The sequence below is a fragment of the Orbicella franksi genome, chromosome 3 (genome assembly GCF_964199315.1).
Source record: "Orbicella franksi chromosome 3, jaOrbFran1.1, whole genome shotgun sequence".
Taxonomy (NCBI): Eukaryota; Metazoa; Cnidaria; class Anthozoa; order Scleractinia; family Merulinidae; genus Orbicella; species Orbicella franksi.
The window spans coordinates 10,008,850-10,034,205 of NC_138147.1; the positions used below are offsets into that span (position 1 = coordinate 10,008,850).

At 37.5% G+C, this 25,356-nt stretch overlaps 1 protein-coding gene across 3 annotated transcripts in view; it reads left to right on the forward strand.

Annotated features, from left to right (window-relative positions):
* The first annotated feature begins 7,988 nt into the window (after positions 1 to 7,988).
* The window catches only part of LOC145481140 (nucleoporin NUP188-like), a 39,588-nt gene continuing 22,220 nt past the window's right edge, over positions 7,989 to 25,356 (forward strand). The window contains exons 1-26 of one of the 3 annotated variants that reach the window (XM_081459538.1): positions 7,989 to 8,366; positions 8,513 to 8,567; positions 11,181 to 11,254; positions 11,883 to 11,967; positions 12,145 to 12,225; positions 12,550 to 12,594; positions 12,931 to 13,023; positions 13,566 to 13,622; positions 14,061 to 14,129; positions 14,750 to 14,800; positions 15,055 to 15,141; positions 15,795 to 15,871; positions 16,656 to 16,727; positions 16,827 to 16,869; positions 17,045 to 17,152; positions 17,710 to 17,802; positions 18,770 to 18,859; positions 19,057 to 19,122; positions 19,805 to 19,851; positions 20,301 to 20,373; positions 20,713 to 20,842; positions 21,295 to 21,366; positions 22,569 to 22,664; positions 23,877 to 23,997; positions 24,736 to 24,823; positions 25,166 to 25,248. In XM_081459538.1, the coding sequence (XP_081315664.1) occupies positions 8,350 to 8,366; positions 8,513 to 8,567; positions 11,181 to 11,254; positions 11,883 to 11,967; positions 12,145 to 12,225; positions 12,550 to 12,594; positions 12,931 to 13,023; positions 13,566 to 13,622; positions 14,061 to 14,129; positions 14,750 to 14,800; positions 15,055 to 15,141; positions 15,795 to 15,871; positions 16,656 to 16,727; positions 16,827 to 16,869; positions 17,045 to 17,152; positions 17,710 to 17,802; positions 18,770 to 18,859; positions 19,057 to 19,122; positions 19,805 to 19,851; positions 20,301 to 20,373; positions 20,713 to 20,842; positions 21,295 to 21,366; positions 22,569 to 22,664; positions 23,877 to 23,997; positions 24,736 to 24,823; positions 25,166 to 25,248 (1,973 nt within the window). In that variant the 5' untranslated portion in view covers positions 7,989 to 8,349. The remainder of the gene's footprint in view (positions 8,367 to 8,512; positions 8,568 to 11,180; positions 11,255 to 11,882; positions 11,968 to 12,144; positions 12,226 to 12,549; positions 12,595 to 12,930; positions 13,024 to 13,565; positions 13,623 to 14,060; positions 14,130 to 14,749; positions 14,801 to 15,054; positions 15,142 to 15,794; positions 15,872 to 16,655; positions 16,728 to 16,826; positions 16,870 to 17,044; positions 17,153 to 17,709; positions 17,803 to 18,769; positions 18,860 to 19,056; positions 19,123 to 19,804; positions 19,852 to 20,300; positions 20,374 to 20,712; positions 20,843 to 21,294; positions 21,367 to 22,568; positions 22,665 to 23,876; positions 23,998 to 24,735; positions 24,824 to 25,165; positions 25,249 to 25,356) is intronic. The other 2 variants (XM_081459537.1, XM_081459540.1) reach the window with 2 other exon arrangements.

A 25,356-nucleotide genomic window follows, 5' to 3' on the forward strand; every position in this document is an offset into this window, starting at 1 on the left:
GCTCCGCTATAACAATACGGCGGCGGTAAATAGCGCACTCCAAGTAAGTGCGGAGCCACGTTTCTGATATGATGATTTTTTCCTGTTTTTGGGTTACTGCTGCTTCTTCATAAGTAGTTTTTTGTTCGTCTGAAAATGCAAACCTTTCATTTCCAAGCGTTGACTTGCTGAAATGCGATCAGCTATCGATACACTTTGGGATAAATTGATCAACTACCAACCAATCAAAACCGAGTATTTACGGTAGCAGTTTTACTATTAACTAAATTTCTAACTTGCTGTACTCACCGAGGCTCAATGAACCAATCAGAAAGCAGGAAATGCATTATCCGAGGCTAAGAATCTAAAAAAGTTGTTATATTGCAAAACAAACGGGCGACAAGGAGCTTGTTTACTGTTTACTTCTTGTGCATGCAGCATATTTTAAAGCCAAGTCTCCACGTAAATCATTCCGAAAACGAAACTTTTCACGTTGATTTAACCAGGAACAGTTGTTTTTAAGCATAGAAAAGGTATTTTAGGACAGCGCTAAGGTCGAGATCAGTAACAATTTCTCGAATTTCGTCAAATGTTTTTAACTCTTGACATTTAAAGTCAACAGTGGATAACAATTTTAAGACAAAACTGGGAATATTGGTCTATAATAGCGCTGTCAGATTTAACTCTCTCGAGTGAATTTTGTCTCGGAGTAGATCTCTACAAAAGAGTTAGGCTCGTCATCATCAGCCGTCTGACCCACTTAGCCGGCGGGGACCTCGCATCACGAAAAGACGCATGCGTGGATTGGCTAGATTCTTGGACTTAAGTTTTTACTTATTTACTACGTTGTTTTCTTAGCAGAAAATATCGCTGGAATTTTGCGTGAAGTCCTCCACAATGAAACACATGCATTCTATTTAGATCAGAATTTTACTTCTAGTTTGATTGAATGGTTTGAGTTAAAAATCAAGTGGATGCTCCGGGAAAGACACCGAAGATGAGTCAATAGTAACTGTTGATTGCCGATTATGAGCCAGGCGGTTTTGAGGACGAGAATGGAGCGTTGCAAGATCAGGAAGTGTATTAGTTGCCAGAAACTGCCTCTTTCATGCGATCATCACGTGCGTGATATGGTACATCTCAAATGAATATATGAAAGATCACATGGTATATTTCATGCCCATATGTCTTCATATGGTATGTTTCAGTCCAGTCGCGTTGCGTTCATGTCTACGTGGAGGATGAAAATGCCTGCAGAGCAGCGTGGGTATTCCACGTCACAAAGATTTCCATTTCTATTCGGAATGCTAGATTGAGGCTGGGTAAAAAAAAAAACAGACGTGATGATGAAGCTAGCTTTCTTATTCATTCCACAATCTGCATAAACTCTTGTTCACCAGTTCGGTTGGTCCGGTATCCCTCCGTTGTGATCTTGCGTTCACGCATTGGTGCGTTCGTGTATTCGTGTGTACAAGACGAGGTTTCTAGGTGGTTTAGATCAACTCTTTTGAGGAAAATCCACTTACTCTGATGTGATATTTCGATCGGTGACAGATAATTATAGCAAATGTGTCCTTCGATCGAGATATCCGGTATACAGGTACATCAGAGCTTGAGTGGGGTGGGGGGGGGGGGGAGGGGGGGAGCAACTGGCTCTTAAAAGACTACTGGATTGAATGTCATAGCCGGGTGTGTGCGCATCAAATTTGCACTCGAACATTTGCCGCGGGAATATCATAAGAATAAATGTTGAATTTTATGCAAGTTGGCATATACAGTTCAGACAGCGTTTAGAACGGAAAAGATCAATAAGCAACATACTAGGTGGGTTCACACTAGAACTTTTAGTGCACTTCAAGCGTACTTGAGTTCAAATGCACTTCAAGTGTGCTTGAAGAAGAGAAGCCGTTTACACTGACGTTATTACAGGCGAGCAGTCGCGACGGGAATTTACCTTACGTGGGAAAACTCTGCCGCACATGTGTCTATATCAAAGCATCTGCGAAGACAAGAGCCGGAGAACTTTTCAACTGAACTATTACAAGCCGTGATTTTCCGTTTCGAAGACGGTCTTTTTAAACAGGAAAGCCAGAGCGACAGGATGAAATAATGCGACATCGAAGGCTGGAGATTATTCGTCATTATTTTCACTTTAATTTTTTTACTTGCTCATGCTGTTACGACGAGCAATCAAGCGGTCAATTTCTCATTGACATCGACGATGCCTGATGATGAACCGGTATCAAAGAAGGGCTTGGGTATGGCCACTGCCACAAAACTGGTTTCGTGTTATTTTAAGAAACCTCGCATTAGATTTCCCATATGGAAAGAGCATTTCTGTGTTTCTCGCTTAACTTTTGAATACATCGTACCTTGTAAGGCCAGATCTCCAAAACCAACACACCCGAATGCGAACTCGCATAACTTCAGAAGAACGGGTTGGATTGGCTTTTGAGCGGATCGCAACGGGTTATATTCTTTTAGAAGTTGCTGCTTGCAATTTTGTCGGTGCAAGTCGACCACAAAATATATCTGTGAAGATCAGAGTTAAAGAAAAACCGGCGTATCTTTGGCAAAAGATATAAAACAGAACCTACCTTAAATTGAGGTCGAGGAGATCATTGTCATTCACCGATGAGTGTCTATAATACGCCATACTTGCTCACAAAATTTAAAACAAAGTAAACAAGGTCATCGACAACAGGAATTCTCGCTTTTTCGCCTGTAAGAGTAAATTTTAAGGCTCCAGATGATTGCCACTTCAATAATTAGCTTCCGACGTCTTCATTGGATAAGTGCACACTCATGGAAGGTTTTGACCTCACTTCGATCAGAGTGCAGTTCGGCCCTTTGATGTTTTGAGTTTCCGTGGCGACTAAGTACAATTAGTCAAGATCGGTTCACTTAATCACACAAGTTATTCCCAAGTGCACTTCAAATAAATTTCAAATGCACTTGAAATGTCCAGTGTAAACCCACCTACTGGGTGTAATTAATTTGCTTTCAGTTACTTGTTGAAGGAAAACGTATCACTCACTTAAGCGCCGGTGGACCTTGCAGCACCTATGGGAAATTTGACTCGTCAAGGCCAGGAATGTGTTGGAATAACGAGAAGGGTAAGAAAAAGGCATCACGTTTTCTATCCACATCCGACGCACTCAAAATCACTTCCAAAATAAAATATAAATATATAAAAATTGTACAAAAACTGTAAACCGTGGTAGTTCGAAATATTTTTGGCTTTTCGAGCTTCGTCAGGCTTCCGCCATATTAAAAATATCAATTGCAGCAACCACCACTATTTTGGTTACGTGTGTTGAGGAATCTCTTTTACGTTTTGTTGTTCATGGTAGTGCAGATCGATGACCCACTCTATAGAAAGATCTGCGAAGGATCTTATTGGGTTATTGCTGGGTTACCAATTTTCGCGCGCAGTCGTTAACCAATCATGCAGGTGGGGTTCTGCTGTACTTAGTGCGCGGGCAGATACGTCAATCAGTCATGCTAACGTAACCCAGAGCTAAAAAAAAGTTTATTATGCACGAGAAGGCCAAAGTCTAATAACAGAGATTGATTCGCTCAAATCGACACTCCCTCTTGTTTCGTTAAGTTCTTCATCAATAGTTTTGTCAAGCTCGTCTCGTGACCACTGTCTCCGAGGCGGGCGTCTTTTTCCTTTCAGACCAAGATGACCAGTCTGGTGTCCGGAATCTGCAAACCAGAGTTGAAGACACATAGAGTTGGTAGCTTAACACGGTTTGTCTGACTTCAGAGAAAAGATTGTAATTCGACCCTTCAGAGAAAAGATTGTAATTGGACCGTAATAATTCCATAACTGAATTACAGTTAAGGTGTGAATCAACGAATTCAATTACTTTCTGATTTACTTTCGGAGGCTTCCTTTTTCCGTGGTCTTCATTTTCGGCTGGATAAAACCGTGTACCATATTAGGGGCGGATCCAGGAATTTCGATCGGGGACTCAAAACTTTGACTCAGAAAACACTACAGAAACTTTTCTGGGAAAATTACTTCTCCCCGCAACTCCGTCACTCTCTTCAACAACCAACAAACCCCAACCCACTCCCCCCCCCCCCCTCCTCCGCCGTTACACGTTGAAACAACGAACTTATAGGCCAAGTTGTCGCCATGCCGAATTTTCACAGAAAGCATAGACGATCACGTGTTTAAAGTGCCACTGAAACGAAATTTTCGTATGTGAGATTTTTGCTTAGTAATAAAGTTTCAACCTTACTTGGAAACACTGCAGACTTTTTTTTCGCATACGGTAAGCGAAAACTGCTTTTTCAGCCGTTCGAAATTGGCTGGTTAAGCCCAAAATTGGCGGCCATCTTGGCGCGGCCAAAACAGCCTAGTGACGTCACTGGTTGTATTGCTCTCATGCCGCGCTGAAAATTTAGAGTGATTATGGGAGAAGAGAATACTGTTCGAAGCCCCCCAAAAAACATCTTAAGGACATCTCAGGGCTGTAAAGCAGATAATAAGAGTAGCCTTAGACATGAAGAGGTGGAGAGTCGATCCTGGGGTTTTTCAGTCTATTTAATTGGATATTTTATGTAAGCAAGCAAACGAGTGGGAGTTCTTAGATCGCAAAATGATCGGCACTCTTAGTGAAATGGTCAGCACTCAATTAAACAATATCTACACTCATAAAGTTAAAAGAAATGAAAACAAGAGAAAGCGGCTTTTGAAAATATTATCCGGAGTGCTGCTGCACGAATCGTAGCAACAACGTTTCGAGTTTTCGAGTCGCTTCGCTTCGAGGAAACCGGACGCTTTGTGAGTTTCACCGCGGACGAGATTGTGCCACAGTGACCTTTAGTCTAGTTGTATCTGCTACATCCTACAAGTTATCACAACAGCAACAATTTAAGAAACCCTCTTATTTTATATGAGGGAGCGAATTTAAACTATAAAGGTAAACTTAGCTGCCATGACCCTACAATTATATGTTTTCAGGAAACGAGAGAAAGCGTGACAATGTCGGCGGCGAAAGGTCATATATCAAATTCTGTTTAATAAACCTTCGACTAAATAATAAACTAGTGACGTTTAACGAATTGCTTTGAACTTGAATACTATTAAATGAAGATCATAGACATAAGTATGTGCTAAAGAACTCCAAGTTATCCATCGGCCGTGAAATATTACAATTGGGAGATACGTGTAAAAGAGAAGCGAAATTCCCGCTTTGTTTACACTGATACGTATGCGGCGATAAAGCAAACCCTGCTGCGGATCACAATTTTCAAAGATACATTTTGTCTACCACAAGAACTCTCACTTATTAGTATCATAAAAAGATGCTCTCTGTGTGCAAAGAAGTACTCGACTCAAAGCTTGTGGACCGTTAATAACTTCATGATTGTGCGGATGGCTGATGCGCTTACGGCTTTTAATGCAGCAAAGTTGCCGAGGACATATTCGAACCTTGTTAATAGACCTTAGATAAACGTGAGAATCCAAATTTCAGAACCAGGCTGAAAACAGACGACGAAATATCGTGTTTAGGCTTCAGGACGTGATACAAAAGTTGCCACACTCGTCTTCGAAATCTCCAATCGAGTACTCAAGATGTTCGAAAAGTATCCTGAGCTGTTCTAATCTGTAGCATTCATTTTGGTGAATCTACATTCTTTGGCGCCCTCCAACGTTTATGATGTGTATTTCATGTCAAGGCTGGACTGAAATTACAAGGTAGGAAACTACTAGGTATCGACAATATGAAGAATAAACTTAAATAAATCAAGTGAAAACAAGAGAGAATCTTAAGCGCTTCTTGCGTGAATACAACCAGTGACGTCACAAGGTCCTTAAACTCGGTTCCAGAGCCCGGACACAGTTTTGCTCCAAAAAGTCGATTTCAGCAGCTAAAAAGAGCACTTTCCGTTAGGATTTGACAGAAATAAAGTTCACCATTATTTTAAGCACGTTTGAAACTATAAATTGGGCTAAAAAAAGAGAGTACGAAAATTTCGTTTCAGTGGCACTTTAACGCTGGTCGGACAAAGATGCTTTGCGAGCAGAGGACAGTGACCATCAGAGGGTACTGCCAAAAACATTTCATTGTGGAATATGCCTGGAATTTAGATTAGTGGCCAAATACAATGGCTTTCCGTCAAAAAACAAGCCAACCAGTTGAGTAAAAAGAGGAGATCCTGTCGATGCAAGAATTTCAGCGTCAAACAAGTAGAAAAGTAAAAATCTGTTAGGGGAGGGGAGGGGGAGGGGGGTTCCCGTGACCCTCTCCCTGGATCCAGCACTGCATATTACAACTGAACTGAGAAAATATGCCCATCTACGATACTGGCAGTTCTGGGGTTAAATATTTCTGTATCCAATCTGTCTCAAGGCTTAGAAGAGCGGTTTCCTACCAACGTTCCAATTGTCACGTCCCGAGCCAACTAGACAGTAAACCAATCAAACAGCGAACCAATCAGAACTCAAAGTTAGATCCCGCAACTGGCGATAAAAGTTGCCTGCTCATGCCTAAATATTAGCTAATATTGTTGCTGTATATGTACCTGTTGTTGACTGAGAAAAGAAAAGACACGTTTGTTCCGATTGGCTAAATTACGATCTAGGCCTAAGCGGATGAATAAGTTTTGGGAGGCTCTGTTTTTAATTAATGAAAGATCCTTTTTAAGTGACCAAAAACTAAAATCGTTAAGTCGCTTTAAGGCTTTACCTGCTAGTCTCGGTGAACATTCAAACACTTCTCTGCAGCAGAGATCATGTCTTCCTCCATAACCGAAGCGTTCATCAAAGTGAACAGTCTCTTTGTGAACAACGTTAGTTCTTTGGCGCAGCCATCGCTTCAGAGCTGATCTTTTGCTGGTCTTCTTTTCGTTTGACAAAAACTTGTACCCAACAATCTCAAGGTTAGAACGGGGATCAAGTTCTTGCAAAAATCCCTCCTGTCCTTGGCATGTTTCAGGTAAAGAGTGTAACAAAAGGAGTTTTGAACAGTTTGGAGTGCTTGGAAGGCCGTGTGAGCTTTTTAAAGCCGCTATATGAAGGCTGCTTTCACTTTTATCTTTTACAGGCTGTGAAAAATTAACACGCTTTTTACATTGTCGAGAATCTTTCTTACTCCTCCTAGAATTCTTAGTTGTCATCGGGAGCCACGTGTAGACGTAATAGATAACTTGCCCGAAAATGCTTGACGCAGGATCCACTGATGAAGTCATGGTACGAAAAAATGCTGCAAAATCGACGACATCTAGCTGTATATTTGTTTGTTGCTCCGACTTTCATTATGACATCACTAAGCACGCGCATGGAATAACTCTCGTTGCTTTGGTGACAGTTCATAGCAACGGTGGGATGCGTAAGAACTTTTGCGTGAGCAATGCGGGAAAAAAAGAGCCGAATAAAAATAAGATATATAAAATGAATTCTAATGAACACTAAAGCATGAATAAGCACGGAGTTTCGAATTCGTGAATTGACGTCATATATCTTAAATGAGGGGGTGAGTAGGTTTTCGGATCGACAGCCGTTTGGCCTTAAAAAGCGCACGGATTGTGGATTGTTGCGGTAAACCGAGCGGATTCGCGGATTTTGAAAACACGGTGGATCGTGGATCAGCTGTGAATTTTGGCGCAGATTCCGGATTGTGCCTGTCTTGATGTTCCTAAACGAAATTTGGATCATAGATCTTTCTTCAGCCTTGGTCGGTATGCTAATGAGTTCATCCAAATTATTTCTTTTTTCGAACGAAGCTCATTAAATTCAGGTGTGAGACTGTTATTAAAATTGTACCGCGTTATAGTCATCAAGCATGCGGCCTTTTTTACTATTTGTGTGAAATTAACAATGGCATTCACATTTACCAGTTTGCCTTTGAAGTTTTACACTTCTGTTTCCGGATGTGGTTGCGGTTTCGGATTTGAACAAACGGATTTGGCGCAAAAAGGCACGGATTGACGGATTTGCATACTCCTATTCACCCCCTTCTTAGATGTGCGCAGGAGCCTACGATATGATTGTTTGCCCGTAGTGCATCATGGTAAGTGATAAAAGAGTCTTTAACAGATGATCCAGATTGTTTCAGATTTTTCAATATGGAGAGAAAGGAATCAAATATCAGTCTCTACTTGTTGTTACTCTTCTTTGCTCTCAGCTATTTCTTACAATCATGGATGCATGATCGGAACTGAATGAGCCTTTCGAGGACATTTCATATTAGTTTACACAACAGAGAAAACGAGCTTTTCTCATGCCCAGGGCAATCGAGCGCGTGGTTTCCAAGCTTGCACAAAATGGCGGGAGCACATGATTGTCTGTTGGGGTTAAATTCAACCAAAAAACCTTGTAAATATGCTTACTGTGAATAGAAAATCATTACAATGTCATCGATTGAAATGTAAGTACAGTTTGACTGCGATTTAACTGCTCATAATGCCATGTTTCTGTGTTATTTCTCGTTCAATTACCTATAAAGCTCGGTCGGTAGACAATGCATGCAATCTGCAAGAATTCATTGACGGTTATGTTCTTCTTTATCGTCAGATCTAACCGTGGGTTGTGGCATATCATAACTGGACGTTCCTCCTTGCAAGAACCAGTAAGTTTGCAAAGCTTAACCAGTATGATCTTGTCGGACAATGCCATCTTGCATTAACTGGTACAGAGACAATGCGCTGTACATGTACATGACCCGGAAAGACTAACTCGCTGGCGTTGAGTGGGATTTAGTATTTACGGTTAAGCAACGTTTCAGTATGTTCGGGCTAGCTGAGTATCTTAGGGTTAGGCAGAGAATTGCAGGTTAGCTTAGGGTTACATGTAGTTCTTAGGTTGGGGTAAGCAAACACTATAAAGGTTACCCTTACTTCATCACCCTTGATGCAGTACCTCCCAACATGTAAGCTCATGCATACATTACCTCATTATTTTCTTTTCATAATCTTAGCTTGCAATCCCTTTGGACCACATTCTGTGTCTTGAGATAGGTTTGCCAGGTATTTACTTTTAGAAAGTTAGAAATACAGTAGCAAAACGAATTATGAAGGTCACATTTGAATATCCAAATGTTTGTGGTAAATGACCTTATTAAGATAGAAGCATGTTAAATATACATCCACCCTCCAAGTTGCGACCATTTTAGTTGCCATGGCGACTAGAATTTTGGAGCTGGCGACTAAATTAGAACGCAAGTCGCCAGCTCAGCGACTAAAATTAACATGACCTATGCTTCAGGAGCTTGAGCGGACTATCATCCGGATCGAAAAGAAAAACGTTCTGAGCATTAAGAATTCACTTTGCAAAGCTAGTTGTTGTGGGATTTTAACCAACAGAAATGGAGACTGAATAAAATGAAATGTTACGTGGTAAACAAAGATCAAGGAATTGCATTCAGTTGAGCTTGGGACGCAATGAAATTCGTTCCACTCAACTGAACTTTGGCATGTGACAATTTTACCTGGAAACGTGAGATGCATGCAATCCGGTCATTTGCCATCGAAAAGAAGAGGAATTGCAAAAGCTTGGAAAGCTCGACGATGACAGGATCCATAATATATTTGAGAAACATCCAGATGTATTTGAGAAACATATTTTGTTTCAGTGGACACGAAAATACTTGACTTTACAGCAAACTTTATAACACAAGCACAGGGGATTCTATAAATAAAAAAAAAACTGTGATGAAAAGCGGCTAGCAGTTGTAAATAAATTTCACTTGTATGAACGAACCTGGGTTTATTTTTGAACTGTCAAAGATTTCATCAGTAAGAAATAGCCGTCTCAGTGATTGCCCTAAAACTTGTGAAAGTATTTTCGCGTTGAGTGTTTGCGTTCCGCGGTTCGCATATTAAATTTGAAATAACAAACAATCTGAGCATGAACTTTTCTGTCCATTTCAATACAGTCTTTAATTTTCAGATGAAGTTTTATATTGTTTGCTTATTCAAGCAGAAAACAAGGTTGAACATTTAAAAAAGATCATACGTAAGCGATAAGGTAAAAATAGTGTTCACTTTATGGTCTCAGCAAGAATTTGATGCTGCCTTGATAAACATTGGAAAACTTTCTGCCATTCAGCTGCGAATGAGGCTATCTTATTTTAACTTGGTATAATCTGTGTCGTTTGCACTGCTCTTGTTGTGTGAATTATAAATGATTTACACAAATATTTCTGGGTTTTGTGAAGCGACTTTTTTCTTAATTTTCATCAAATATTTTTGCAGGAAAAATGGTGGTAAACATACGTTTCATTCATACGTGCTCACACTTTTTGATGGTTGATTTCACAACCAGCGCCAGCAATGAAGGAATGGTTCAAATCCTCAAAAAGATCAAGAAGACCATTTCGTCAATCTGAAGTCCATACCACATGTGGTTTCTAAGTTTTAATGCAGAAATATGGATTTCTGTGTGCTGGCTGTAGACTTGTAAATATGTGTCACTAGTATAGATTAAAAACAAAAAAAGCTTTATTTCATAGTGTGAAAGTTTGAATTGTTTGGAGTGCTCAAGTCATTCCTAAGTTACCATTTAAGTGTGATTATAAAATATTAAAAACTCAAGCAAGAGTTTATAATGAAGATAGTCTGAACCTTTGGTTTTTGACATTTGTGGTGTCACTTGTAAATCGATGGAGCTATTTGAAGGCATGTACATTTGAATTATTATAACCATTGTAAAAGATTTATTGAAAGTGAAAGCCAATCAATTTAAAATGACTGAATGTTAACTGTGATCAACCCACAACACTGTTGCAATAATATAGTACTTTTTCATTGTGATCAGAAACTATTTCATTTGATCATCAATCATTCCAATAAAAGCATATTTGAATCAACATTAGGTAGTTCTTTCACTGAACGGGACTTCAATTTACTTGGTGGTTCAAGGAAAATGTTATTAATAATACAGTTAGATAATAATAAGATTATTATTTATTATTAATTAATTATTAATTTATGCATATATTTTGGCGACTAAAATTTTTCACTGGCGACCAAACCTGAACAGTCAGTGGTCAAATGGCCACTAAGGAAAAAAGTTAACTTGGAGGGTTGCACATGCATGTTGATAGACTGAAGAACAGCTAACCCCAAGATGTTTAGTAAACCAGCTACTGTTTGACAATTTCAAGAGCCTTTTCAGCAACATGTGAAATATGCCAACACATACGAATGTTTACTAGTGATTCTTGTGGTTGTTTTGTTTTTAGGATCAAATAGCGGAGGAACTAAAGCAGAAGAAGGATCGTCTACTGCAGGGGACTGGGTACTACAAGGAACCAAAGTATGATTACATACATGTGCTATCGATTTTGTCGACTCTCTACAATACATCTTATTGATTCTCAGCATGAATCCTAAGTAAGATGTAGACCAAAAACACAATAATTATTAGTCTCAGGATAAAACATGGAAAATGCTTAATGGGTGATTTTAATTTTGCAAGACTTCTTCTGATCATGTACTATGAGGGTCGTGAAATTTGTGTCGTACAATGTACAAATGTACAATGCAAATTTGCACAGCAATAATTTGTCCTTGCGAGAACAGTCAGTAACAAGTCAACCACTTCCATCCTTGGTTTATACAGTCTGTATCTTGTGTCACATTGCAGAACGTGTATACGGCTGAATCATCTAAAAATACCTTTGTTATTATTGAACCAAAATTGCTTGATTTACCGAGGTTATGATGATACAGTACTCTTGGTATTAAATAAACTGCCTCATTCACTGTAAATGTACATGTACATCTGTAGGCATCTGACAAAATTCATTTTCATTTTTAAGGATTTATTGCTACCCAAAAGGTTTATATTTATTTATAATTTCTTGCTGTTTGTATCTTTTCACAAATTATGTATTAAAATTTTACAAACTGATCAAATAGTACAATATTTTAATTGTTTTTAGCACCCAATCAGCTGAAACTCTTCAAAAGTCTCCAAATATTAAACCAAAGAGGAAGGAGTTTGTAACAAAAGTCAGCAAATTTTTGGTGAGTCCATGCTCAATGCTACTGTACAACTAAAATGTGTTGCCGAGTTTGTAAGGGTCCCTTATGACATTATTTTCACTGTTGTGCTTGAATGTGTGTGGACTTGTTCAGTGCCCTCTTTATACATGTACAATGGATATCTATTTTCTAATGTGATTCATCATCCGTACACTGTAGAATCTTGATGAATGGCAGAGTTTGCAGTTGTTTGGCAGCTATTTGGAGAATGACTTTAGAGGCTCTAAACAACAGCTGCTGGTTTGTATTAAAACAGCCATTGATTAGAATGAATACATACATGTAGTGAATATGTTATTTTACATGTAACGGTCATTTCACTAGCGTTACTTTTTGCGAGTTTATAGATAGAACCTGTGGCTTGGTCCATAAGCTTGCAGAAACAATAACAGAACCAATGTTTCCCCAATGCTGACCTCATGCTTCTCATTTACCTCTGTCATTTATTTTTAATAATGTAATTGAATCTACAATCTTTGAGTTTTGTATCTTTTCATGCTTGTTACCTGTATATTACATGTATGACTGTATATCTTTATTTTCTTTACAATGTAATTAACCCAGAATATGTTAAAACATGAGGCTCAAACTGAGGGACTTTTATTAAAGGTGTGTTAAAGAAAAGTATGAATTTAATTGTTTCAGTAATGTTACAGATACATGTTTGGTTATTGACCTGTATTTAACAGAATTTAAATAAAGAGAAGAAAAAGGTAAAATATGCACACAGCCTACACATACAAACATGGATTAGGTTTTTGAAGATCTTACAGTGTAGCATTTGATAGTTTTCTGGAGTTTACTTTTTTTCAATATAAATATAAATATAATTATCCCTACTATAGTCAAAAACCCAATATTACTGTAACTACAACAGATACATCCCATTGTTACATGTTAAGTATTGTCATTTTGACATAATAAATTATTTTCTCCTCTGTTCAGATAATGGAGTACTACTTTGAAGAACGTCTTCACATTTTACAGTGTGTTAAGTTTTTGTTAAGTTATTGGCAAGACCCAAGGCATCCATATAGAGTAGGTCCACCATTTTTTAATTCAGATAATTTTCCATTCAGTAATACAGGGCTCGAAAAAAACTTGAATTCCAACTTGCCCTCGGGACAAGTATCTCTCAAATTTTGCTTGCCCATGGCAAGTCTTAGTTTGCCCTTTTAATGACTTAGTTGGTGGGTGACTTGCTTGGTCTCTTGCCCATTGGGCAAGTGAGAATGTAAAGTTACTTGCCCAGAAGGAAAATCTACTTGTCTGGGGCAATGGGACGGCACTTTTTTCGAGCCCTGTAATAGTTATGAAACAGATTTGTCAACATTTTGTTAATTAATAATGTGCATGAACCACAAAGTCATCTAAAAGAACATTATTTTTAATGCAGCATTTAAATGATTGCTGTATTCAATTACATGTATGGAAAAAAGTGTTTATAAATTTAATATTTGAAGTGTACAATCCTGGTTATAACGTTGGTTACTATAAATTACTGTTAAAAACTATTAGATTGCCCAGGGTTGATTAGCTTTTTCTCTTATTTTAATTTTCACACTTTCATCTGTCATTAGGAGGAGTTTGCAGATTGCATCGAAGCCATGCAAGAAAAGGATGTCATGATTATGAAGGTGTTACATTTTTCAATTTGACATTATCACTGCACTGTCCTTTTTGCATTGTTTATTGAGTTTGGATATGTCATACATTCACACACATAGTTATTGTTCAGTACTGTACTGTACATGTATCTGTCACTTAGTACATAACATTTGAATGGGTGAAGAGAGGCTGAGCTGGAACTACAACAAGTATCAGAGTGGTTTTTAATTGAGTGCTATAAAACCAAAACCAAGCCAACTACAGTACTAGCAATTAGACTACTCAGCCAATCTTAAACTGTTAGTAGTAAAACTAAAACCAAAATAATTACCTGATTACTTTTGACACTCAGTTGAAAACCACTCTAATGGTAACTTGCTGTTTCTCAGCTTTGTGTCTGTTTCACTCTGAGGGAAGTTCAGAATCATACTGTAACATATTTTTTGACATCCACAATCTTGTTGTAGATCACAGATCAGTACAAGAGTTGCTGTTGTGCCAAAGTTCCTTTACAGGACACCTTAGGGGCATCACTAGTGAGTTACATGTACATGTATCTTCAGTTCATTGAGAGAAGGTTACAGTGGCTGCTTTGGATGAATGTTTCCAGCATTCTATCATATATCCCATTTTCTGATTTTCTATGCCACTCACTATTTTGTTTTACGCTGTAGATAGTGAGTAGAATAGCAGTGTGCAAACTGGCGGTTCCTTCTTTGCATTTTTGAAGTGTCTGTGAAAGGATTTACACCTGCTGCCTTGATCTTCACAACTGTAACAAACAAGCAAGTTTACCCCGTTAGTCCTGTAACATCAAGGACCCGTCAAGCACACTCAGTTGTCTGTACATGTACATGTAACAGGTGTTATGTGTTCAGGGCTTTAATTAGTGCCCTGTCACATGACAGAAGTCTCGAGCTCATAGTCTAATTGTTAAATTAAAACATCCAGGAACATGTGGGAGAGCTCAAAAAAACTGTGTAAATACTTGCATGTTCCCACAGCATTTCTCCTTCTCCAAAACTTCCACATCTTGTAAACACCAAAAACGTTTTCAATTTCTTACGTTGCAACTTATGTTAGTGATGTTCTGTGCCTGTAGTTGTAATTTGGAAGATAAAATAATGAACAATTCCCTTTATGTTTGTTTATATAGCATCTAAAGACAAAATGCTCCAGATGGGCTCTACAGTATTTGAGAGAACAGGTACGTACATGTAAAACACCTCTGCAATGGACACTTAGGTCAACTTTGTCTCTTGTTTGTATGTATAAACCAGTTTGATTTTATTAAATGCATTGCCTCTTAGTATTGATATGAGACTAAGCTCAATCCAGGGTGTAGTGCTGAGCCATTAGACCACCTCCCCCCCCAACAACACACACACTTAAATGACAAGTACAGTACATGTACAGTATGTTAAATAATTTTAATAAAACATTTTTTGTCAATGGATACAGATGCTGCTCTTGGAAATCATGCTTCTTTATTATAAAGAGTTTGTTGTTCCAGCCAAGTCCTTGCTGGAGTTGGCAAAGCTATTTCAGGTACTGAGAAACAGAGCCAGAACCGAAAGATACATGTATTTGGATTAAGTTGTTTCATTTTATAGTAAAATATTATTAATAGCTTCAGACTGTTGTGACACAATGGATTTGATTTTTCTGTGTCAGAGTACAGAGCATAGAAATGATGTTAATTTTCCTGAGAGTGGTGTAAAATGTTCAGAAACTGTTCTTTTTATGGTAAAGCAACTACAGTGTTAGGGTATGCATTATCCACAAATGAAAGAGCTTCTTTCCTCACAAGGCAAGGGTACACATGTATAAAACACACATAATGCTTAATTGCCTGAGTATTGTTCTGGCATGGCAATAATTAATGACAAGAGCACTCAAGAAAGAGCGAAAAATATTTCCCTTGAAGTACAATTGCAGTATACAATATGCAGGGGGATTGGCTTTTTTTTTGTCTCATTCTTCTCTTGTCACTTTGTTGTGTGATTTACAGTACTATTAATAATTTTCCAGGGAAATAAAATTCTTAAAATTTTCTATGTAAATTGGCACATGATTCCTTGAAGAAGTTCAAAGTACTTAAAGAATAAGGTACATGTAGTGAGAGTAATTATTACTCTTAACTAAGGCATCACTGATATAGATGAATAAACTATTGATTGATTGTGTTTTGCACAATTTAGAGCCAAGGGTTTGGAATGAAGCAGGTCAACAGGCATCTGTTTGAAGGACAAGCTGAGGTTCTGCTTCCTCATATCAGGTAACACTGTAAAGAAAGCTTCAGGAACTTGCATGATGCTTTGCTTACACAGTGATCCAAGTAATAGGGGTTTTCTGGAAATACCAGTGACTGATTTGAGCCATACTTGTATGGAAAGAAAAATAGCTACATGTACTTAACTAAAGATAATAACCTTCAGCTGATAATATATCTGTACATGTAGAATCATGCTCATATTATTCCACGAATGTATTCATGCTGCATGTATTCTTAATCTCATCCAGTAATGAACACTTACTGACTGGTCCTGAGAGAAATGGGTAATTTTGTTTCTTGAGAATTTTGATGTTTCCCAAGGCGAAAAATTCAGTGATGTCAATCAACATTCCTGGGTAATAATTCAGTATTACTCTCTGACATCATAGATTTTGCAATGTTGCCTGATCTGAGACTTTTGGTGGGAACAGTTTGATTATTAGATGTTATGTGCCCTGAAAATACTTGTAGCCAATGAGAGAGCATACTGCAGGGCTTGAAAAAAATGTGAATTCCAGCTTGCCCAGGTTTGGACAATATTATGATGTTGCCCTGGACAAGTCTTAGTCAGGGTTTGAAAAAAACTAATTGAGCAATGAATTCCAGGCAAGTTGGCAGACAACATGCTTGGGCCCTTACCCATTGGGCAAGTGAGAATGGAAAGTTACTTGGCCGGCAGGAAAATCTTCTTGTCCCAGATGACTGGATGGCACTTTTTCGAGCCCTGACACTGTCAAGGAAAAATTTCCAGCTATATAAAGTTAAATTTTATTGTTCTGTATTGCAGCCATCTTCAGGTGTTGATTCTGATAGTTTCTTTGGACCTAGAGAGTTTAAGAAAGCTGATACAAGAAGATAGGTTGGTAAAAGTTAAAAGTTTACCTACATGTACAGTACATTTGAATTGTGACTAGTATTTGGAATGTAATTTTATATATTTTTCTTCTCTATAAACAAGTTGTGCAGAGCATCATCTTCTTCAAGAAAAGGACACATTAAAGGTGAAGAATTTTTGTTGATTGTTTATAACCTAGTTGACAAAACCATTATATAGTGTTTACACATTGCTGTTTTTAGCACTTTTAACACTGATAAAATCCTAGAATATTTGATTAAATGATTTTAACACAAAAATGGAAACTAGTTGACATTGATACTGAATTAATCCTCTCTTAGGCCCTGGATAATTTATTTATTAGCTGGGGTGATCAGCCACACCATGGACCTGTCATGCTGGCCTGGGCAGTATTCAGATATGTTGCTATGGAGGCCTCTCAGGAGCTGGTAAATTGAATGGCAATCCACCAATAGGGTTAAAGAGTTTGTCACTTTTATTTTGAGCCAATATGCAAGTGTTAAAGTTTCAGCTGGCCAGTGAAGAATTGAAAGTTCACTGTTTATGCTTTCGGCTCACTTACATTGAAGCTGAACAATGTACAACTGGTCTTGGGATATTCACTGTAGAAAGCTCTGAGTGACAAGGTGCCTGAAGTATTAACATCATGCAAATTTTGAATTACTTAAACAACAAGGACATTGCTAGAATTGACTCTCATCCAGTGAGCAAAGTGCAAATTTGGAACACATTATTGGGTTATGTGATGCATGATCTCTTCTTACTGACAATTGCTCTTAATTAGCAAATGAGTACACAAGGTAATAACAATGACTGGGACACATGTACAAAAATGTTTGCTTTGGTTGGAATGCACAGATCTAAATTTACTTTACAAGTATGTTCAAATTTGTATTTTCAGAAAGGTTTAATTTTTAGTGTCATTGAACATTATGCCGCAGTTTTTGAGCTCTTACGAGTTATCTTTTTCTGTTTCTTTCACCAGTTTGTCCGAAGGATTGGCAGTAAGGCACTGCAATGCTCTGTGTTTCAATATTTACTAGGACTGTTGAAAAGTGAGGAATTCTCTAGAAGCACTGTAAGTTACAAATGTTTTGAACTGGTAACCTGTTTACAGCAGTGTGTCCCATAGGCAATCTTAACATTGATAGGAATCCCAGTGGGTGGAAAGCTGAGACAGTAGGTGTCAACTTTCCTGGTGTGGTCAAGGAATTAAACTCTGCACTGAGGAGTTCAAATCCAGAAGTGGTAATGTAGAGGGCTGCAAAACTCAGAACCTTGAGCTATATTACAACACCACCGCCGTAAACCCTGGATGCATTCTTTATCTATATAAAATGGGTTTATTTAAACAGGATGAGATGAAGCGTGTGGTCATAGGCATACATGTGTTGTTGTATAGATGTTCCGGGGAATATCTGGCATGTATCTTGCTAGTCAAAATGAAATTCAGGTTAAAATGATTTTAACTTAGTTGATTCTTAATTTCCTTTGTCTTCTAACCCTAATTATTCATGGATCACAAATAATTAGGGTTAAGAGACAAAGGAATTTCATTTTAACCTGTATTTTATTTTGACCTACAACATATACATGTAACATGCACTGGGTGACTTGATTTGCTACAGACCATGACGTGGCACCTGGTCATGTAATTATGTTTTTCCACAGGATTTCATGTGTGGGGCCATATGGTGGTAAAAATAAATAAATATTATAATATTTATTATAAGATGTATAAAAAATTATTATAGTATTTGTTTTATAATATTACTATATGGAAAAAAAAAAAATGTGGAAAGTGAACTGATCAGCATGACACAAGTGTGGGACAAAGAAAAGATCTGAGTCCCTGACAGGAATTGAACCCATGACCTCCTGAACAACGGGTGGGTGCTCTATCCAATGAGCTATGAGAACTCATGGAGAGCAAGGTCATTTAACTGAGTTCATATGTGAATTCAGTTAAATAAATGTCATGATAAATTTGATATGCTCATCTCAGCTCAGTATATGTTTCTCATTGGTATGTGCTATTTTTTCAGCCGGTGTCAAATACTTGCAAGAGCCTTATATATGGTGTGATGGTGATTGTATTAGCACTTTTTGATGAAGACACATTAGGGGAATTACAGGTATAACAATACTATACTAGAGGTAAAATTTTGATTGCAATATTGTTTGTGTCTTTTACACCTGTCCACTTTTTCTATTCGAATTAGGCCACCCTTTGTAAGGAAAAGAAAAGAACAAAGAACAAAGCAAAAGAAAAGAAGAATTGTTTGATTCTTGTTCATTGTGTTTTGATGTTGTGTGATTTTACTCTTTTCAGCTCTTGGTTTCTGTTTTATCGCAAGCTCTCACTGAGAAAGGCCTCTGTGTAGACTTTTGGGATTCAGTATGTATTCAATACTTTTTGATTTACATCTTGTGTAGTAAATGAACCATGACCTAGTTATTACAATACTGCATTAGGTTTGAAGTTTGGTTTCTGACCTTGTCCCTCTAAACATTACCAGGAAGAAATGGTACACTGTGTATGTGAAGGCAAGCTTACAGAATATTGTGGATAACTTTCAGCAAGTGTCAGTGTAGTTATATGTTTCATGTCTTCATACCTTGAAAAAGACCTCAATAAAGACTGCCTGGACAAACAAATTGTCTTATTAGTAAACTCTCCATTTAATGTTTACATTTACAAAACATGCAGATTATGAGCCAGTTTGTGAGAGTTTTTCTTGAATGAACTGTCAATACTTGGCACAGCCAAATTCTCTGTGGCTCGTAGAAAATGAGGCTGAGTAGTTTAATAACTGTTTTAGGAAATGCTGTAAAGGATTGCAATCCAAAACCTACAGTCTTTTAATGTGTTTTAAGGCCTGAAATCAAGAATAAGTGTTTTAAGTGCAATACATGTACAGTACCTTTGTTTCCTATCAGAGAATAGACCACAGAGGAACTACATGTACCAATCAGATTTGTAGATTTCCAGTAGGGCATGTTGAGTGTCTATGGATGAAATTAGATTGTCAATAGTCTGGAAGTCACTGTACAAATCTTGGCCTCTTGTTTTATTTCAGGACTTGCATACCGGAGCTGGCCTTCTTTTAAATTCTGCGAGAAGCTGGTGAGTTTAGACTATAAACAATATGGTTGAAAGCATCCAAGTTGATCAGTTAGAAAATGATTAATTAAAACACAACTTCTTTACAAGCAAGAAATATGACAAGAATGAAGAAAATTAACAAAATACTGTTAGTGAATCAGTGATGGAACTTGCATTGCCTTAATGTTTAACTAAGTTTTCAGTAGTCGTACCATTGAGAGAAATGTAAAGGCTTCCAATATGTCAGAGGCATGGTGGTATAATATATTAGGGCACTGGACTGTGGATCCAGCAGTCCAGTTCAGCTTGTAGCCCCAGTAGGGGTCACTGTGTTGTGTTCGTGGGCCAGACACTTTTATTTTGTTTCACAATCATGAATGCCTGGCATTACCCAGAGCTGTAGATGTATCCAGCAAAAAGAAATGAATGGCAACAAAGAATAGTTATCCTCTGTAATATCTCCTATTTAGGTTTCCACTTCAGTTCCATCCATTTCTGAAACTTCTCAAATCTCTGGCGGGAGATGAAGATTCTGCTGGAAAGGTTTTTGGTTACATTTTTTTTCTGGTAGAATTTGAATAGAAATTTGTATAGCAAAGTTAGAAATTAATCTACTTTGAACTGGTTTGTTATTTTCTAGCTAATTACTTTATTTTGTAACTGGCAATTATTCTTAAACAAGTTACATTTAATAAATACTGTCTTAACTACAGTGTAGTTGTTGTTTTAGTTGCTATTTTTTTTTAAAAAAGGCAACTTAACTCACATGTACATGATTGCATTTTCTAAGTTGATGATTTCTTTTTAATTGCTACATGTACTTTGCTCATAGCTGAGGCACTGATTTTTGGCAAATACTAATCTGTCTGTTTGTATACATAGGTGTATGATTACTTGGATTGTGTGATGTCATATACAGAGCTTCTAAGAGAGAACCAGCTAAGTGATGTAGACTGCTCTGGTGATAACAAGATCTGGAAGATTGTTACTCCAAGACTTCTCTACAAGAATGGTGAGAATCGAAATGCATATGCAAAAACAAAAGGTTTAAAGAAGTACTACTGAACATTCGTTAAGTTTCTGTTTGTGAGCCACTCTTGATTGCCATGGAATGGTACTTGAAAGTATGGCAGATAATGTACACGTAGCAAAAATGGCTGATAGCCAAAATATGCCATTAATTTTGTTAGGGGTACATTTGTGCATTTGGGAAGGAAATGTTGTGCCATACATCACAGGTATTGGAGGCTTGAGAGTAGAGAATTTACTCTTCTCAAGGTAATCTCAAGTACTGGAAAAAACCCTGAGAATTTCCCTCTGAGAGTCAGCCATAAACAGGAAAATGGGGAATTGCATCAAGCAAATTTCAACAATGGTGCAGTGTTTCACAAAACAAAATGCTCTTTCTGTCACCTGATGTTTTTTACATGAACTTAATATATATACATTTTTTTCATTTCTCAGTGTTCAGCCCAGATTCTAAAGAGCTGGTAATGCCCATTGGTACACTGGGAAAAGTTGCTCCAACAGCTGAAGGTACATGTAAAATGTTAACATCATGTTGCAAGTAAACACAGTGGGATCCCAATTTTTTGTAGTTCGAAAAAATCTGGGGGCTTGAAAAATTCAGGATAATTTCTCCTAGCTTTTCAGCCAAAAGACATTATTGTTTTGATAACCAGGAAGTGGGAAAAATTGAGGGTTACAAAAAATTGGGATTCCACTGTAGTTTTGTGTATTACTTAAGAAATAGAAAACATGTACCGTGTTTCTATTGAGTTATAGAAACAAGAGTGGAAGTTTGGGTGAATGAGAAATGCTGTGGGTACACGGGCCGTAGGTGAGTGTTTCCACAGCTTTTTTAGAGTTCTCCCAAACTTTCACGAATGTTTCTATAACTTGATAGAAACACGGAGAACATGTTTTCTATTTCTTTTTTTTTTTTATTTCCTTTCCATCATGGTGTGACATGACGGAAAGAAGGAAAACTTGTTGACTTTGATTATCAAAATGTAAATTCTCTTCGCTCGTGCCATCATTATGTCAACAGCTCTTGCTAGTACTGTGTTTCTATCAAGTTATAGAAACACGATTTTTAACTAATCAGCACACATGATATTATTTTCTTAGGGCTGTTTTCTAAAGGATATTAATTGCAGGCAAAATAGAGGCTTCTGAGTGTAATTTTATTAGTTTTAATTTAGTCCTATCATGTTTGTTGCAGCAGATCATAGAGATCATATTAGACACAAGTGTAGCAGGAAATCTCCTTAGGCGTTTACTGTAGGCTTTGCATGAGATGACAGTTTATCCACCAAACATTAGTCAGTCTCCTATATGTTCAGGGATAATCTACTAACTTTAGTTAATAATTATTACACGAGCGTGTATTGGATATGAGATAATAAATAGCCAACATGGCGTGTAGCGCTGAGCTGGCTGTAATCATCTTATATCCAACAAGTGCAAGTGGAATAATTGTTTTATTAGAAATGCTCCAAAAATATAGATATTACACTAAAATAAATTAAAAATTAAAATGCCCCAAACTTTTTTGCATAAGCTTACCATATTTGTTGAGCATGGTTTAATTACTCATGTAACATGATGGCTTCTAAGCCAATGAAAACTCTTGATACAGTTATAAGTTAAATATCATGTGAGATGTGGGCAATAATTTTTATTAGACCGTCCTTTATAGAGTTTAATGCTTGTTTTGCGTTTGTGTTATTATCTAGGACCTGCCATTATACAATGGAGCTTTCGATACTCTTGCTGGAAACTGTTTGCACTGGAATTGGACACTTTTCTTGAATCCGTGGGTTCAGGGACAGGTGAGAAACGTTCATGCACTGTGAGTTAATGCTGCTCTGAACGAATGCTTTTACATTCATTGTAGTCAGTGGTAGTGCTGTTTAGTACATGTGCATGTTCTTGTAGTAGGGTACTTGCTTATAGCTGACCCCTCAGGGTTACTCTAGCAGGGATCATTCGGGTTATGGAAAACCCAGAATATCATGGAATTCTATAAGTTCATGTTCTAGGCCTGGAAAGGCATGTAATTGAAGTATGGGTCATGGAAGTCATGGTTCATGAAAGTCAATAATTATACTTTCAGAGAATAAAAAGGCAAAATGATCAAAAGACAGAGTCAGAAAAGTGGTTTTAATTCCAGTAAAAAAATAAACACTAGTATGCATTCTATGCTTCATAATGTGGGAAAATACATTAACCCTTGGACGTACAAGCTGACTCATACCCCCACCGTGGCACAAGGAGGGGGGGGGGGGTGGATGGACCCCACCTCTTGGTGTTTGTTCTTTTAAGGAAGAGGGAAATAAATTTACATTGATTAGATAGCCCTGAGCTTGCACTACAAGATGATACCATTTTTGTTGGTAATGACGTCATTTGACCCACCATTTTTGATCCACCCTCTTCGATTTCACTATTTTTTTAAAAAAAGTCAAGAAATAATGGAAATTAACACAAAAACAAGCCAGAATGCTTATGAAATGTACAAATTCGTGAATTTCTGGAATTTGATGAAGACAACTGGAAAAAAACAACAGAGAATTACATGTGTCTCAAAAAAGTTGATATTTGGTCAGACCTACATGGAATTTGAAGGTTACCATGGCAGCGTCAAAAATGATGGGCACACAATTGACATATCAAAATTTCTGCAGAGAATGAAGGAACAGCTACTGGAAATTTAAGCCCCTTAGAGTAAATTGTCTTTTTAAAACGTTGAAAAAGCCCTATGGGGGGGAGGGGGGTGGCATCCATCCCCCTTGAACATCCAATGGTTAAGCAATAAATTGTTTTGACAATATTTTGAGAACAACTGCTTAACATAGTTCATGGAAAATTCAGAAAGCTCATGGAAAGTCATGGAATTTTAAAAGTTCAAAAGAGTATGAACCTTTTATCTAGGTATTGTCCGTGGTTAAGTTCCGGTCAAAAGTATGGTTGTAGAATTGACCCTTATGAAATGTATAAAGTGCTGTAGTGATCATGCATTGTAATTTCTTTTTTACGTTTAGCCTTGGATTATCAAAATGTCATTTGCATTGTGGAGCTGGTCAAGGAAATCCTACACAATGACTGGAGCAAGGCGTTTCATCTCAAACCCATCATTGCCCGTTTGTACATGATTATTCAAAGGTGACAATAATGCAGTTCATAATAAACATTTCTGCAATATGTCTGTTTTGTCATTGTTCCATTTTCCTGTGAGCATGTGGCATATGTTATATATTAGATATCCCAAGAGTTCTCAAATTCAGCTTTTGTGAAGATTTGGATTGAGAACTTCTTTAAAACAGGATTACTATTTAGCTGATGGCAAAGCTAGCAGTCCTGTGTGTAACATGAAATTCAACACTGATGAACAGTGTCAAATGCAGTGGAAATAACTTAGGTAAAGAACTTTTGAATTTTAAGAGCTTGTTATTAACTACTTATTAACCAAGAGTGAGGTCTTTACATGTACAGAAAAATCTCAAGCTGAGAGCTTGCTTTATTGACTGAGTGATCCTATAGTGAGATCAATAGGACAAGGTCTAGGATTGAGATTTTCCCATAAGGATCAAACATTTGAGATTAATAAGTTACATGTATTTATTAAATGGCTTTTTGCCTTGATTTTGCAGCCCTGTAATTGGCCACTGGGCACTACGGGAGAATAATACCCTAGAATTAGCCAATCAGAGGGTGCAATTTATCTGCTACAAATGCAAGCCATACATGTATAATGAGTAATTGTATTCATTTGATAGAATATTACCGACCTGATCCTATTCCTTTCCTTAGTGTGAAACTAATTGTTCAAACTGTCTTGGTTTCAGTTGTGAGTGAGTATGTTTGTAGTTGCTGACAGTTTTTTAAACCATGTTGTTTCAGATGCACCCCATCACCAAATCCTCCACAAGATTTGATTGCCACTTGTTTGTCTTGTTTGGCTACTGTAGCATTAAAAGATCCACACCAGGTACAAAATGATATGTTCTGTTCATTAAAAACTGTTTTTATTTAGAAGTACAAACTTCCATCCTACCTCCAACCTACCGGCAATTACATGTACATGTATTGTTCCTTTGAACGTTACAGTGTTCAAAATCTAAATTTCGGCCCATGATTTAAATACAAATTATAAATGCATGAGTACATGTATGTGCTATCAGGATAAACTTATGATCTACTCACCCAGAGGGTATTAAGTATTGTATGTTACTGAATTCATAGAAATCATATGGGTTTGCAGCATGCAGGGACCTCACAACTAGCCATTTGTGAGGTGGATGCAGTGTTTTTGTTGCTTGTTTTTTTGCAGGTCTGGCATAATCTTCAACAGACAGGATTTCTTCCTCACTGTGTATCAGCCAAAATTTCAGAAGTGGACAAGACAAAAGTGGAGTGAGTTATCTTACGATAGCCGATATTGACCCCGACATTATTTGAAAGATAGAGCAGTTTCTTTAAGATAACCTGTCCTGGAGTAATGAAAATCTCTTGCAGCACTGT